Genomic DNA, 17,403 nt, shown 5'->3' on the forward strand with positions numbered 1-17,403 from the left:
TGAGTGCAACAGTTAACTGTCAAACCAGAACCATCCATCAACTGCTAAGGTATGAAATGATCCCACTTCTTTTGTCTAGTCTTAGGCGTTGCCTGGAATATAATTAGAGTATTTGAAACTTTCTCACTCAGAAAAAAACCCGAACAGAAAAGATGGCAGTAAGCAGAAAGGTTTGGTCCAAGTTTTTGGAGGTAACATCAATGATAACTTTTCATTCATGTTTAGGGTCTTCCTTGGTGACACTGTAGAAAGAAGATATAGGTATTCTGCTAAAGGATCCTGAAACATTCCTATTTTCAGCAGTTTTCTTGAATCCTAAATACAAGGAACCAAACACTCCAGGAAAGAGAAGTGAAGGAAGGAAGGTGTTTGACTTCTTGTTTGGCAGTGTTTGCTTCGAAGGCTACGCAGGATGGTAGCGTCGACTGTTTCACTCTCTCTTCTCTCTCTGTTCTCTCCCCCTTAGTTCTGTATCCATCCTTTTCTAGGTATCCACCCACTGCTCCATGGCATCACTCTCTCTTTCATACCGATACTTTGGGTCTGCGGTGAAAGTTAGTTTTGTGATCTTCATTTCTCACAGGCTTGTAAAGTATAATGAAAACTGCCGTGTGTTTGTGACTATGGAGCCAGCAGTCATCAAGGGACTTGGGTGACAGTGCCAGATGCCAAGGAATAGCTTATATTACCGTGATACTTTTGGTCCCCTCTGCTCCTCTACAGAAAAAGGGAAATTCAAATCATCCAGGCAGCCATCTCCTCGCAGGTATTTATACATATTGATAAGTCCCCCCCTTGACCTTTCTCTTGACCAGGCTGAACTGTCCCAGCTCTCTCAGCCTCTTCTCCTACAAGAAGATGCTCCAGTCCCTTAATCATCTTCATGGCCATTTGCTGCACTCTCTCCAGTAAGTCCATACCTTACACTGGGGAGCCCAGGACTAGACACAGCACTCTGGAACGTACCCCTACCAGTGCTGAGTAGAGAGGGAGCATCACCCCTCCTTGACCTGCTGGCAATGCTTCTCCTAATGCAGCCCAAGACACTACTGGCCTTCTTTGCTGCAGGAGCACATGGCTGGCTCATGTCCAACTCGGTGTCCCAAGGTCCTTGGACCCAGGTCCTTTTCTGGAAAGCTGCTTTCCAGATGGTCAGCCCCGAGCCCTGCAATGGTGCATGGGGTTGTCCCACCCCAGGTGCAGGACTTTTTGCACTTCAGGAGATTCCTGTCAGCCCATTTCTCCAGCCTTCCCACATCCCTCTGGACGGTAGCACAACCACCTGGTATATCAACTGCTACTCCCAGCTTTGTATCACCTGCAAACTTCCTGAGGGTTACACTCTGCCCCGTTCTCCAGGTCTTTTATGAAGATGTTGAACAGTGTCAGTCCCACCACCAGCCCCAGTCACCGCTAGTGACTGGCTTCCAGCTGAACTTCGCTCCCCTGTCCATAGCCCTCTGTGCCTGGTGCTTCAGCCAGTTTTCACATACTGGTTCTGGTGGTTTCCCTTTGCCAACAGGGTGGCAGCCTTCACTTGAGAGTATGCTAGAATTGTTTGACTAAGTCATCAAGATGGGATGAGTGCTAGATACAGCCTAGCTTGATATTTTGAATTAAGCAGAGGATCAAGCTGACCCTGCAAAAATGAAGTTGAGTTTTTCAGTGCTACAAACTATATGGTTCTGTTTTTAGATCTTTGGATGCCTTTTCCCCATGCAAGTCTCTTTAAGCTGTGTCTACGACTCAAAATAAAGTGGTAGGACAAACAGCGTGCTTAGGGGGGAATAACATCATCACTGCCAATGCCAGACTTTCAGTCCATCTAGACACACACAAAAAAAGGACAGTAAACAGTAACATTTAAGCCACAACAAATCTTGAAAGTGCACACAAAAAAACAAGCCCTGGAGAGTCTGTCTGGTCAGTGAATTCCTTCTGTCTGGAAGTGATGAAATACATGGCAGTTCTGAAGGGTTGTCTTCGAGTAATGCTGGTATGAGGATTTGAGTGCAACAGTTAACTGTCAAACCAGAACCATCCATCAACTGCTAAGGTATGAAATGATCCCACTTCTTTTGTCTAGTCTTAGGCGTTGCCTGGAATATAATTAGAGTATTTGAAACTTTCTCACTCAGAAAAAAACCCGAACAGAAAAGATGGCAGTAAGCAGAAAGGTTTGGTCCAAGTTTTTGGAGGTAACATCAATGATAACTTTTCATTCATGTTTAGGGTCTTCCTTGGTGACACTGTAGAAAGAAGATATAGGTATTCTGCTAAAGGATCCTGAAACATTCCTATTTTCAGCAGTTTTCTTGAATCCTAAATACAAGGAACCAAACACTCCAGGAAAGAGAAGTGAAGGAAGGAAGGTGTTTGACTTCTTGTTTGGCAGTGTTTGCTTCGAAGGCTACGCAGGATGGTAGCGTCGACTGTTTCACTCTCTCTTCTCTCTCTGTTCTCTCCCCCTTAGTTCTGTATCCATCCTTTTCTAGGTATCCACCCACTGCTCCATGGCATCACTCTCTCTTTCATACCGATACTTTGGGTCTGCGGTGAAAGTTAGTTTTGTGATCTTCATTTCTCACAGGCTTGTAAAGTATAATGAAAACTGCCGTGTGTTTGTGACTATGGAGCCAGCAGTCATCAAGGGACTTGGGTGACAGTGCCAGATGCCAAGGAATAGCTTATATTACCGTGATACTTTTGGTCCCCTCTGCTCCTCTACAGAAAAAGGGAAATTCAAATCATCCAGGCAGCCAAATCCCTTGTTTGAAAGAACCACTCAATTAGGTGAGAAATTGTCCTTTAAATACATTTTTCCAGACAGTTTCCTGGGCTAGGATGAGGCAGGAAAATCAGAGAAGGTGGTGTGAGAAGAATGCTGTGCCAAGCAACTGCGTGGAGGGGAAGGTAGAAGGTGAAATGCAGCTTATTCCCCCAGGCTCGGAGACCTGCTGGAAATCTGGTTGGTAGTAATCGTGGTGAGCCTACATGTGGAGCTGGTGCCACATGGCTATCTGTCTCCTGGGGTTCCTCAGCATTTCTTCCCAGTGGTTCCTCTCCGTGCCCGTGACGTGCAAGCCCAGGCTGCACTTGCCAAGCATGTGGCTCTGCCCAGCACCATCCTGGCTCAGCATTTCCAGCTCCACGCTGGAGGCACGCAGGAGCTCGTGAGGTACCTCAAACATGATCATCTCGTTCCACACAGGGTTGATCTTGTGTTTCGCGCGTTTGGTCTGCTTCTTCTTCAGCTTCAAGGACTGATGCCTCAGTGTCACCTTGACAGAAACATCTGTATAGAAGTGGAGAGAGACACCGTGGTAACGAACGTGCAACAACATGAATGCAAGAGAATTTTAACTGGTGACATCAGACTGGGAGAGAGAACATAAGAAAGATTGATCTTGGTGGGTTTGGTTTCACCTTTTAGAAATTATTCATATGGCTTTGGCTTTCTAAGCCAAACATTTATGTTTTTCTGCCAAGCACTACCCTTCCCACTTTCTCTCTAGATTTACATAATAGCAGAAACAACAATCTCTGCTTTCTTGCTGTTCTACTCACCGTTGCCAAGTAGATCTTTCAGCTGCTTGGAGTGGAGATTTTTAGCCTTAATAATCACCACCAGCAGGCGGTTAGCAGCTGGCAGGTAGCTGATGGAGAGCAGAACCTCCCCATGGCCTGTAGACGGCTCCTGGAAATGGAGACACAGGAAGGGTTAATTTTTTAATTTTACAATCTTGGCCGTAACATTAGGAAAGCTAAATGGTATAAGGTGATGGGTGGAAGGTCGTGGACTGACCAAGTTGTCACCCTGCCTAGGTACGAGAGATCTTTGCAGTTAGACTGGATGAGAATAAACCTGGCAAAGATGTCTGAGAGGGCTCCTCCACTCACAAGGCCTGATCATGTGAGTTACTGCTTTCCTTTGTTGCTGGAAAAAGGTAACTGCTTCCTAACATCTACTTTTACTGGGATATTTAGTCAGCAGAAGAGGACTTGGGGCTGAACTACATGCAAGTAGTCAGATACTCCTTATCTAGCTGCCCTTTATTTATGTCCCCTACTTCCATTACTGCTTTTCATAATTGACTCTTCATTTCAGCTGCTCTTTTAGGGAGGAGGCTCTGACCAGATGGGGGCCCTGCTCCTAGCAGGAGTGTAGAGCTTCCTGGGAAAGCATCATAGAATGGTTTGGGTTGGAGGGGACCTTAAAGATCATCCAGTTCCAACCCCCCTGCCCTGGGCAGGGACACCTCCCACCAGAGCAGGTTGCTAGTAGGTGATACCTGGGTCTGTGTCAGACCCTGAAGCTGGAGTTGAACTTTCTCTGACACCCTTGGTATGGCAAAACCCCAGCCAACCCCAAATCCTCCATGAGCTGGGCACAGTACTTTCCTCTTCCTTCCCTTGGACCTGCGAGTGGCTCTCCCTGCTACCCCCATGGGATTTCCCCCAGGAAAACCCTACTCTGAACCATCAGGTGTTCACTTCAGGAGGCCACACGTTGTGTTTTGTTTTTTTTAATTTTCCTTTCTTATTCCTTTCTTCCCATTAGTGCTTGGCCTCACAGCCTCCTGACCTTTCTCCCCGTCCTTTCTGCTTGCCCTAGACAATTCCCCCCGGAGGGACATAACCACACCACCCATCTCTCTCCCCTTGGACCACAGCCCTGTTTCCTCCTGGCAGGGAAGGGAGAAATCCCACGCCGACCCGTGCAGAGCTGCCAGCCTGCGGAGAGGGGCCAAAGGGGAGCAGTGATTCTCTCAGCGAGTAGGAGTTTGTGACAGAAATCTGCTTTAGCGTGAGGTTAATGACCCAGAAGAGTCCCAGAAAGCCAATGTCAATTCAATAGACTCCCTTTGGACTCCTTAGCATGATTTAGAGGCTTTGGGACAGACAGCCCTACTCCAGGCCATTTCTGTGCTCCGCGCTCTCGCTTCTAAGTGAGCCATAAATATTTCAAATTAAGTTTTCACCCGGTTATTCGCAACAGGCAAGGACAGGCCCCTGTATGCTCCGCATGAACTGATTGACTCTCCAGAAAACATGCTGTCATCGCTGTCTGGTCTGAATGACTTATTTGTCGTGCACAAATCAGGTGGGAGGCCATTAGCAAGGAAGCCTGAAATTCAATCCCAAATCAGCCCAAGTAAATCTTTTTTTTCACGCACTCGGGTATCAACGAAGGGCTCGTACGCGCTTCACGTACATAAATCCTGTCCTAAATCTACTCAGATCTTAAAAACAACCCCACACGTAAAACCAAACAGGGGTAGATTCAAATGGCTGCATGTCCACTACAAAAGAATAGATGTTTGGATGTGGAGGGACAAATGCAAATGCCACCTCAATATAAAACTGCTGTTTAGGGAAGTCATAAAGCTGCTTGTGTTTATTTGTCCCTCTGCATCTCACCAGGTCCCACTTGATAGCTCTTGGCTAGAATTTGCTTCCTGTAGCTCCAGGCACAGGTAAATAGAGCGGAGACTGGGGGGCAGGGGGTGGCAGTGCTCTGTAAACGTGCACACAGGCACGCACACACAAACACACACATTGCACACACACGTCACACCTTGGGCTTACAGCTTTCTAACTCCTAATACTCCAGTCAAGTTTTTGACCTGCCTGTATCCACATGAAACCAAAATCTACAATGGTTGGTCTCTGCTGGAGTTTTGTTTGAAGAGACCAAGCCAGAGGTGCTTTTCCTTCTCCTTCCTTTTGCATTTTGTTGTTGGGTTTGTGGTTTTTTTCCCCTATTAAATCCATAACCTGCACTTTTTGCTGCAACCTTGCAAACACACAACCACCCGAGTTCCAGTCTTCCTTTCTGTGCAATAAGGATAAAAAGCATCGTGGGGTCATCAGCGACTGACGCGTGCAGGGCACCATGAAATCACAAAAGGGAAGGTGCTATGCCAGAAGCCACTATCATCGCTGTCATTAGCAAAGCGCTGGGAGGGAAGGAAGACAAGATAAGGATATCAGCCTGCAATATCTACGCTTTGCATTGCTCACAGCAGTCCATGAATTCCTGAATACTAATGACATTACCTGGTTAGCTGTAAGCTCCCCTCTGAGCTCCCTCCCTTGCGTGTGGGAGAATTACCGGGAAGGTAGGAATGAAATTTCTGCAGCCCGTGGTTTTGCAAGGAAATGTCAGACTTTAAACAAAGCCCAGTAACTTTGTTCCTGGATGGATGCTGTCAAAAATAGCTCCTCTTTTTTTTTTTTTTTTTTTTTTATCAGCTCTTCCCTCCCTCCCTCCCGCTCTGCTTCTCGATGAATGATTCAGGATCCGTATATAAGCTATCTGTGCAACGGTTGGCTCTCTCAGGTCCCAGATGACGCAAATTCAGCTTTCACTGCACATCCTCAGCTCAAACTGGGGCACTGTTCAGCAGTGCTGTTAGTCTTAACCTTGTGCTGTCAGCCTGGAGAAGAGATGAATACTGCCTGGGTTCTGTGCCCAGTTGGGACCTGCTGGACCAAGGCAGAGGAGCCGGTACGTCAGGACTCCATCAGGTGGAGTGACAACTGACCATTGCTGTGAACAGGCTGGTCCTCCAGTATTTCTTACAAAGCAGATACTACAGTGGGTTAGGGAGTTGGTGGGGGGGGGGTTCCATCTATCTCAGTTTAGGAATTTAAATCATTATATTGGAATAATTTCTTTTGGACATCTCTTTTTACAGCAGCAGACTGGGAACTCATCTCAATTTATAGCTATTAGGCAAATATTTAGCCTTCTGCTTGAAGTTTATTAAACTGCTTCAGACCACCCATTTGTTTCTGCTGCTTCTCTCTCTGCCAGGGTTCTTTTTTAAATCAGCCAGCCCTATTAGCATTCAAGTGGCGATGAGATAAATTAGCATTATTGGAAATCAGAAAATGCTAACTCTGTGTCTGTGGCCAGCTCCATGGGGAGCCCTCACCCCTGATGGCGACAGGAAATACTTTATTTCAGCGTGTTTAGTGACCATACTGGTGGTGTTTTGCACCGCTTGCCCTGTACCATACCAGAGTACAATAAGTACCTGTTTGTAGTGATGTACCAGTGCAACAATAGCAGTGCCCTGTTGTTAAATGTATTGCTGCTCCTGAAAGAATAATCTAGTTCACAGCAGGGAAAAGGCTCCCGAGGAAATGTGCAAGAAGTTAATGCACCTGAAGCATCCCCTGTACCTACTTCAAGTGCTGTTGGAATACCTTCCCTCCATTTTCCCTGTCTCTGCAGCTGGGAAAGCGTGGATAAGGAAGGAAAGGGAGGTTTTGATATTAAAGAAAACCAACCCAGTGCAATGAGTGATATTTTGACATGTGCACTGCTGGACTGATCCCAGTAAGGATAAGTGGGCTTCAGTCAAACATTTAATTCCCAACAGTGTATTTCACTCCTAGCCTAAGGCTCCCTGGGGTGCCACCATATGCCCTACCCACACCCAGCTCTGTGGAGTCCCTCCGGCCTGCTCTGTGGGCACTCCCTGGTATTTCAGCTCTTGCTGAAAGGTCCCGCATCGCTAATTCACAGAAACTCACGTAACCTTTTCTAAGCCTAGGCTTTCAATTACAGATATTGGTGTCAGATTGTCATGTAATTGAGGGAGGAAGAGGGAGTTTTGACACATCTTAACTGCCTGGAGCTGTGGATGGAAGGGCTGGGTTGATGGGCCTTTGATTGCTCTCTGAGATGATTAGCTACTGGCCAACACAGAGCAGTGCCGAGTGACTTCAGCAGTCACACATCACCCCTCTAAACCTGGCTCCAAACAAATAAAGCCACCCACTGACATGCAGCCATCTTTGAAGATGGCTTCTCTTGTCCGAACAATTAATCATTAGAGTTTCTGGACTACCAACAGAGATTGAGTGCATACCTTCTCCGGGGTCTTTAGCCTTTCCCACTGGGCCATCCCAAAGGACTCCTCCATGTTAGCAAGGCTCAGTTTGAGTTCCCCCACAATGCTGTGTCTGGAGAACTTGTCGCAGTTTCTCAGGGTGAGAGTCAGTGTCCCCTCTGGCATCTCCTCCTCCGTTAATGGGAATCTCAGGACCTCCTCCCAGAGGGTGTGAAGCACCTTCTTCTTCAGCTCTGTCTGTGCCTCAGCAATACCAGACTTGCTCACCAGTGTGCCCAGGACGTAGCAATGGCAGCCAGTGTCTTGGTCCCCACTCATTTTGCCATGCATAGCTGGAAAAGGAAGATTGATTGTGAGGACCTCTCACAAAAGACAATTGTGAAATATCTGTGGCTAAATTTTTTATCTCATGGGACCCATAACATAGAATAGCTACATAGACATTGACCCCTGTTCCTGCTTGCACAGGGCAGACTAAGCACTGAGCACATGTTGTGGTGTTCTCCTCATGCTACACAATGTCCTTGTCCTTCTGCCCCTTCAGAAGGATTCTGTTAGTGTTTGGGAGAGCAACAGCTGAGTTGAGGGAAAGATGCTGAGGAGCAATGAGATGAGACATGGCATGGCACAGGGATGGGCAGTCACAGACACCAGAGATGGGAGAGAACCTCCCTCTTGGCACACATCCCCTCCTGCAGACCAGTGTGGGGTACGTCTAAGGGCTATTCTACTTATCCAGCCTCTGGTAAATGACTCCATCAGAGCCATCCCACAGCCAAAACGATCTGTGTCAAGAGACAGTCATCCCTAATTTTATATCCCTTTTATATAGCCTAGAGTGGGAATGGCATTTCACACTCCTCTTCAGTTGCGCCAACAGAATTGTGCTGCCTCCTCTGCAGCAAGAGGCACTCTCAGAGGGGTCACAAACAGTATGATTTTGTGGGTAAAACTGAAGCCTCGCTGCAGCCAGAGGACAGTTCCTCCTGAGCTTCCAGGTTGCACGGTTCACAGGAATCTGTGAAAAGGTTTCAAGGATTTCTCAGGGGGGCAGAGCTGGATCCTGCCTGGGTGGCAGAGGAGCAGGACAGCCAAGGTGGCAGTCTCCAGGCATGGGTGTCCATCCTGGAGGGAAGCTGTGGGCTTGCTGCAGTGGCTGCCGTTGAGCACCCTTTCAATTCTCACTTCAGAGGGTGTGATTTGATTAGGTTTCCACAGAGATCTGCACTGTGCATGAATTATTCAGTCAGCTTATTTTACTTTCCCAGAGGAACTGACGATGCTCCAGCCCTGAGCGGAGAAGCTGTCACAGTTGTCAGTTCCCACTTCAGAGAGTGACAGGGACCCTGGGTGCCTGGCCAGCCACAACCAGAGGGACTTTCCTCACTGGCCTACAAGGTAAATCTGGTATCTCCAGCTCAGTCTTTGACTTGATGAGGAGGCAGTAGGGTGTGGAATCAAGTTGAAGAATTAAAATTATGGAGAGGAAGGAGATAGCAACCTCCTGCCTCAAAAGGAAAAAAATGAAAAAAAGAGGTTGTTTGCACCTCGTCTGCGACTGAAGGAGCCCATCCTGGTTCCTGACTTTTGAGCTGTGCAAACAACTGCTCCCAAGCCATGCCCTGAACACTCACTTCAACAATGACATTGCCAGGTATTTGCAAGCCCAGCACCAGTGAAACATTCAACGGTCCTGGGGACACATGTCGATTTTAAGGTAGGAGGGCAACTCTCTATAAAATCAACATGTGCCTGGTACCCTCCAGCTGGAGAATCACCAGTGGAAGATCTCTGTCTCTTACCTTCCAGCAGGGCCACGCGCAGCTCGGCTTTTTGTCGATCATAGGCAAGGGAGTAGCGCAGTTCAGGGGCCTGGTTACAGCTGGCTGCCCTCTCAGGGTTCAGGTGCTCCGTGACACACACGTCCTTGACTACACCTGGAACTGAAATAGACCCTTTAGCAAGCAGGTCTTCACTTTCCAAGGAGAACAAATCCACCCTGTCTTGACTTAAATTTTCTAATGTCTTACTATTCCCGCACCTTCTATGCAGGAATGTCATTTATGTTCCTTTTTCTTCCATCATTATATCTTCTTTTTGCTCCGTGTTCTCACACTTTCAGCTCTTTCTACAGCATTTGGACAAGCCTTCTGCTCTCTACCACCTTGTGCTCTAAGATGGTTCACACATTTGCTCTTTCACCTTGTGCCTCAGCCAAGGTGTCTGAATTTCACTCATTACTTGTTTTAAATTGCTTTTGGTGAATTAAATCTTGTGTTGTTTGGAATAGGAACTCGAGTGTGCTTTTGAACTGCCTTGCAACTCTGCGTTAGTTCAGACCTTTCTAAACATTTTTTAATTTTAGCAATACAGTCTTTGCCATGCAGAAGACATCTATTTCTATAGCACTTGACCAGTCTGAAGATAATCAGCTTGGGAAGCTGCGAGGCAGTTTCTCCACGTGTGATTTTGAAGTTGAGTGTATATTTCATATAGAAATAAAGCAAGCTGCAAGACTAAAAGGGAAGCCACAGCTTTTCTGTCGTGAAAAGCTGTTACCTGCATGGTCAGTTCTGATTCACACAGAAAACAATAGTGGGACCAGCACATTTCCTCCTAAAAATCTCAGCCACAGCCCAGGCCAGTTCAACGAGGCACCAAAAGGAGAACTCAGCAATTCTTGCTTTATTTCAGGAACACTTGAGCTATAAAATCAGGCACAGCAGGAAGCAAACTGGCTTGTGCCATTAGCAGTGCAGAGAGGCTCTTACACCAACACACTTACATAAAGCTTTAGCCTACATGCAGCCGTCATCCTCCAGCCTCTCCACCCTATAATCTTCTCCCTGACACCTAAGGATGTGGCTCAGACAGCCTCTTCCTTCACTGCAGCTGCTTCCCATGCTACTTTCTTTTCCATACTCAACAAATCTCAGGGTGGAGGGGTGAATGTAGCAATCGTCCTCTCAGAAGGATAAAAATATAATCTCAAGCGATTTTCAAAAAATAAAAAGAGGTCTCTTAAAAAAAAAATCCTGACAGATGGCATTGAGTCTCTGGCAAATCTTCAGGAAGGTTTTATTAATGTGGTAACCATACGAGTCAATTATCCTGTTAAAAGACAGCTGTGAAGGTAAAAATCAGTATGGATGCAACCCAGACATGCTGCCAGATGTATATAATTAACATTGCATTTTCTCTCAGGCTCCAGGAATCTTATGTTCCAGGCTTTGGCATGTTACCCTTTGGGCTGGCTGGAAAACAAGAATTCTTTTTGGCAAAAATGTTCTGAGGTGTCAGCCTTTGGTTTCACTGCACATCACAACAAGCTGACACCATCTCAAAAATTGGTGGAAAAAAAGCAGCAGAGAAAATAAAGTAGAATCTCGAAGCCCTGCTGCCTACGACCCTGACAAGGACAGTTGCCAGACAGCAGGCGTTTGTCCTGGAGGAGATACTCTTGCCTATTTTTGGCCAGATATTTCACCCATACTCTGGCAACTGCTGTCAGTAAAACTACACTAAATACATGTTTTTCTACAAAATGTCTGCTTCCAGTGAGCCAGATTCTTCAACACAAAAGGTGTTTCGGTAAAAAAAAATTACAACCAGACACAACTGCAGCTTTGTTATCTGAATGTCCTGATGAGCTCTGTGACTACTTTCTATTAAACACATGCATTGAAGACAGAACTCACAATTCTCATGATAAGAGAGTGAGAAGTGCCCCTTGTCTTCATTTTCACATTTATTTCTCTAACCACAATCACATTATGCTCAAAGTGTTACAGATCTACACCCAGAAAAGCAATTGTTAGTCTGAAGACCAAATGCTCCTACCGTTTTGAGGGAGAACAAACAGCTCTTCGTTGACTTGTATCTTCATCCTGTTCTCATCCAAACCAGTATGTTTTCCAGCAGCTGGTTCTTCTGTTGTCTTCAGGGAGTACTGAGTGTAGTTAACAATTTCAGGTGAAGTTACTACTGGTTTGGGGCCATAAATGTTGGGAAACTTGAGGAGTGCTCGAGGCTGGACTGGCTCTGCAGTTTTCTTAACGTTGAACTGAAAATTAAAACCTTGTTTATTACTTTGACTTAAGTAATTAGACTTAATTAATTAACGTTCTCTCAATGTTAAGTGAGCCGAGGCAAAGGGAGAAAAGGCAGCACCTCTGGTCATTCTTACTGTCATTGTTTCTTGGGTTGTAGAAACCACTGCCTGTATATCCAGAGATATTTCTTGCCAAAGCTGATACCCTCCTACTTGGTGTATGTCTTTTCATATTTACTCTTCTACAGATGTTTGGTTGCAACAAGGAAAAGATATGTTCTTATTGTTTGATTATTCCTCTGTTCCCGTACCAGTTAATGCTTCTTTCATAAGTCTACGTTTTCTCTTAGCATAGAAATCAACCATGAAGTTCATTTTGCTATCATTGAGGTATGGCATTTTTTACCCTGATGTCTGAAGTCAAATCCAAGATCAAGAGGCTTTAGCCATGCACAGATTTCAGAACATTTTACAGGAGTATATAGTAAGCATAGAAAGGCAAAGGCACGGATCATACAGTCACTTGGAGCAAGTATGACCATGTTGGAATAAAGAGAACTGGTTGAACAAACGAGCTCTGCAATGGCATACCAAGAGTAGTTGATTCAGTGGTCATCTCGACCTCTTGGACTACCTCATGGCTTTGTGGAGCAGAGCGCCATCTGAGCATCAGACACACATTTCCCCTTTATTATACTGGGATTAGAATTTGGATTTCTGTCTGAGTTTGTTCTTAACATTTCAACTCCCTGCTGAATTGGGAACATGGAATGAGAAGAAGAACCTGAAAGACAGTGTAATGCTCAGGCAGCCCAAGCTAAGGTTGTCACAAAGGCACTACTGTTCTCTCAAAACAATGAAAAGTATTTTAGTGAAATATAACAGTCCTCTTTTCTTTATGTTCCAAGAAAGAATCCTGTCTGCTCACAACTGAAACCATTCCTCGTTCATTTCTATTTGGATTCATAAATGGGAAAGAACAAAAGCTGACTAGCAAACGACCCTGACCCTTGCAACAGATTTTATTTATGTTTCCAAAACACAGAAGACAAAAAGCAGAAGTAAAACTGCCATTTTGGTTGATTATTGTGCAGTGGGATTCTCTCCAACCCCTCCGCCTGCCAACCTATGCTGTGTTAAGTTTAGGTTGAGGGTGAGCCAGAAAATGTTCGTAATTGTAATTAAAGATTTTAATCAGTCTCATTGTTTCCTATTAATAATGAATGTAGATAGATGATGCCCTGAAGCACTTGTCTGTGTTGGGACTTCGTGGTCCCCGTTCACGTGTCCTGAGGGAGCATACCTATTCCTCAAGAAATAGAGCTGAAGAAAGAGAGCAGCCTTGGACTTCAGCTCCTTAGTCGTACTCTGCTTGTTGAGATCCTAGCACTATGGTTACGTGCACTTGGCAGTGGGAAAGAACTAATTGGGTCAGTGGCTCCATCTTCTTAAGGCAGCCAGTGCATCAGTGTTGAGGAAGTCCACTATGAAACAGAGCATTTTGTCTTGTCTAATTTTAAGGGCTCTAAAAGAGAAGCAGGTTGAGAAAGACAGACGTCACTGTGTGCAGTCTGCACCGAGTATTCGGCTGAGTTTAGGTATTAGATAAGTAAGTTATAGAGTGGAGGTCTGTAAGTGAGATCCCTCCTTTAAGGATGTGAGCCTCATCAACCCTAAAATCCATAGGAAATTTGAACCTTAAATGCAATTTCCCATTCTTCTAAAATTAAAGCAGACCAACTAAGCAAAATACATCAGGACTCACTAGACAACAGCTTGAGAAACCAGGTTGCTTTTGTTCTGCAAAGGCATTACTTGTAACACACCCACAGTGCCTGCCGTGGTGGGTCAATCTCTGCTCTTCTTTCTCTCCTGAAGCCTCTGTGTAAGTCCTACCAGTCACTGACCATCACACCAGAGCAGCGTGTGCTTTGCTGTGTGCTGCCAGCACACAAAGCACTTGGAGATCCTCCGGGATGAAAACCACCACACCAATGTGAGGTATTGTTCGTACAACCTTTTCTTCCACTTTGTAAAAGCCAGACATTTAGTCAGGAAATCCGTCAGCACACACGGCAACTAAGAGCTCCACTGGGTCTAAATATTCCTCTTGTCTGTCTGCTCTGCAGAATTAGAGATGAGAGACATATGCAAGCACAGTGGGACTAGCCCACCCCCTCGCCCCACTGCATCTGCCTCTGTTTATTATTTTTGCTGCCAGCTCTGCTCCCAAGTGCTGTCTGCTAATCTAGTTACACAGCAGTGCCCTATGGAAGTTCCCTTTGCAAATCAGCAGCAGTATCCTAAATAAAGAGGCGAGCAGAAGAGTTTGGATAGTTCTGCATGAAAGCAATGAAATCAGAAGCAGCAAGGAGCTACTGACTCTTCTGGGTCCCTGTCTAGCACCACAAACAATGCACCAGATTGTTGCCGTCGCTGGATGCGTTTAGGAATCTTAATTCTGCACGTTTTTCTGAGACTTTGCAAATCAAGGTCAGTTTTTAACTGTTTGGTAGGTGTAGCTTTGTGTTTGAACTCTTGCTCCTCAGGTATGCAGGGCATGTCCACGGGGAGCCTCTGCCTATAGCAAACACAAGCATCACTGTCACGGGAGACATGCCGAGTGAATAAAAGGCAGTCTTCCTTCATCCTTCTTTTGTCATCTCTGTTTGTCAGAATCAGTGGCCCTGACAGGCTTCAATAATTAAGTGTGTCAAGCACTGACTGGGACATACAGGGTACAAATGTAGTCAGAAAAAAGTCCTGACAGTACAATTCATAAACATAGACACAGGTGATAGAACTTCCCAAGCTCAGAACTCAATTTGAGATTCATTCCTTCAAGGTATAGAGACTGATTCTGCATCAGTGACAGCAGAGGAGAATGCATGTTCTTGGCAATAAAACTATTTTAATTGGAAAGAATTGTTAAACATACGGAATATGCAAACTAAGAACATTTTGCACTTTCTGTGACAGAATGTTCATTCGGCTGCTATAATTTGGCCGGATTTCTTTAAAAAAAAACAACCCCAGAACCAGTAACATTAGGAATAATACTTCTAATTAGTAAGTCTACAATGCTAAAAGAATACAATCACTCAGGTTATCGTGATACATTGAGGGCAGGTTGAATAATTTGATCCCCTGTTGGTCAAATACTGGATTAAGTTATGGCAAAATTTGATGAATGTAGATGTATTGTGAGGACTATAACCTAATAGCTGCTGGGTACTGGAGGCTTAATGTGACTTCACGGTGATTTAGTGCTTATTTCAGTCATGCAAAGAGGATGACACCCCGGAGGACAAGCTCCAGGACGGATTAAAACTTTCCCAAGTCACTTCCCCAAAGGCTGGAAAAAAAAAAAAGAGTCCAATCCAAGGATGGAGTTAAAGATTTGAGAGGTTTCTGAGCTAGAAGATTGCAAGAACAACAAGTCTCTTGTAGGAAGAGACTGATGGTAAAGTTATCTGGGGGTAGTGTTGGAAAATCTTGACATTATCGTACATCCTTTTATACAGGAGTTGGCAAATCCCCTGTATGGGTTAGAAAAGGCAAGAAAGAAGCCAGGAAGGGTCATTATGAAACTATCAAAAAGAATAGCAGGTGAAATTCATCCTAGGAAAATGCAAAGAGATGCTAGGAGGTATTCACCATGCTTATGGGTGAACATTCAGAATTCACAGCGATCTCTTGAGAAGTCCTAAGCTCAGTGCAGATGTTTACCCATGGTCAGTGGAACCATCCTCCCATTCCCCAGGAACCAGAAGCCCTGGTAATGCAATTTTGTGTATCCGCACCAGATCTCACAAAACAATTAGTAGATTTGGTCATCTCTCCCCAGAACAAAGTGCAACAGGAGCATGAGGATGCCAGGGCTCGTTTCTACTAAGAGCCTAAGAGTGGTAGCCAGGGAGACACTGAAGGTGTAATTACAAACATTACAGAGAAGTTTAATTAGGACTCCTGATACACTTTTTAAGAATAAAAAAAATAACAGGCAGCTCAGATAATTAAAAGGCAAATGAAGACTGTTATTTAAGGGATCGCTGGCCTTTGGAATTGGCTACTATGGCATAACATTTGGTTGAATGGCTAGATGAAAGTGAAAAGGACAGAGGGACATACAAACATCAAGAGCAACAGCCAACAGGTGATACTTTCAGAGACTGACCAGTGCTATAGCTCATGCTAAAGACCATACTCAGCCAAGAAAATCAAACATTTCCCTTTGAAGGAGAGCTTCCCATTAATAAGTATATCGAAGCATCCCACAGGGGGTTTGGATTCTGACAAGAAAGACCATGCAGGGATGCCTGACATTATCCGTGCTCCACATTGCTCTTCCAGGAAGTGGAACAGCAACTCACAGTGTGATGAGTGTCTGGTCATCAGACTCTAGATTCTCACTTGCTTTTTATTGTCATTTCAATGCCATCTTTTAACTTCACACATAATCAATCCCCTCAGTTAGAGGGGCAGAGGGATGAGGAGTGATCGTTTTCACAAGAAACCAGTGGTTGACAGGGAACTATTCTGCAGGAACCATAAGATACTGTGAACAGAGTTAGAGAAATAACTGCTATAGGAGATCCCAGCAGGAGCCACCTCCTCTTTACAATGCTGCATGCCACCTGGTAAAGTCCAGCCTTCTCTCCTCAGGAAATGTTTTCCCCTGTGATCTAGCTTGACAGCTAAGCAGCATTTCCAGTCCTCCTCCCCTGTTTTTGCCATTAGCAGCTCTCTCTTTGGCAATGTGGCAGCTGTCTCCTGCTCCGGTAATTCTGTGGGTCACCCAGCCCACCTCTGTTTTTCCCTCACTCCTCCTCCCATTAACATCTTGTTACATCCTGAACACAGTAAGCAGATAAATAGGCAGCAGAAATGACATGCTGAGTAGCCTAACAGAGAAGTTGCATCCCCACCCTCTGCATTTAAAGAAAAATCACAGAGTAAATTAGAGACTGGGTCTTACTTGCTGGACTGGCTGAAGCACACTGGGCTTAGTATTTTCTGTATCCTCCTCTTGGTCCTTTTCTGAGAGTCCTTTCCCAGGTTGCTTGCATTTGCAGAAGCAGGTGAGCCCACAGAGGGCAAGGATGCTTGTTGCAGTCCCTAAGGTAGCCCCCAGGGCTATAACTGGGGCAGATAAAACCATTGTCCTGCCCTGCACAGGAACAAAAAGCACAGAAACCCCGTGACTCCTTCTCCTCTGGGGGAGAGCAGCTTTTGCACATCCACTCCGATTCCTAGCCTGGCTTCATTCTCCTTGGAAGTCTGAAAACAATTCTCTCGTGCAGCAAAGGGACCAATCTAGAGACAGAGATAAATCATCCCACCTTTGCTAGGCAACAAGGCTACCTTTCTTTCTATCCTGATGATGGAGTTCCTGCTCCAGGTCAGGGAGAGGAAATAGTGATGTGGTGCCTGCAATCTCCATAGAGCTGCAAACAGGCAGTTTTCATTGAAGCCCGTTCTCCAGCT

At 45.4% G+C, this 17,403-nt stretch overlaps 1 protein-coding gene across 2 annotated transcripts; it reads right to left on the reverse strand.

The window, feature by feature from the left end:
• Nucleotides 1-762: 762 nt before the first annotated feature.
• On the reverse strand, nucleotides 763-17,403 carry SYT13 (synaptotagmin 13). Of its 2 annotated transcripts, none has more exons than XM_014950330.1 (6): nucleotides 16,895-17,403; nucleotides 11,706-11,928; nucleotides 9,668-9,802; nucleotides 7,884-8,197; nucleotides 3,568-3,697; nucleotides 763-3,295 (listed from the first exon to the last, which is right to left on the reverse strand). In XM_014950330.1, exons 1-6 carry the CDS (start codon nucleotides 17,075-17,077, stop codon nucleotides 2,991-2,993), a joined length of 1,290 nt encoding a protein of 429 aa, XP_014805816.1. In that variant the 5' UTR covers nucleotides 17,078-17,403; the 3' UTR covers nucleotides 763-2,990. The 2 variants fall into 2 exon arrangements, with proteins under 2 accessions (XP_014805816.1, XP_014805815.1); XM_014950329.1 differs by having other exon boundaries at nucleotides 9,668-9,808.

This window comes from Calidris pugnax, unplaced genomic scaffold (assembly GCF_001431845.1).
Source record: "Calidris pugnax isolate Ruff unplaced genomic scaffold, ASM143184v1 scaffold68, whole genome shotgun sequence".
NCBI classification, from domain to species: domain Eukaryota; kingdom Metazoa; phylum Chordata; class Aves; order Charadriiformes; family Scolopacidae; genus Calidris; species Calidris pugnax.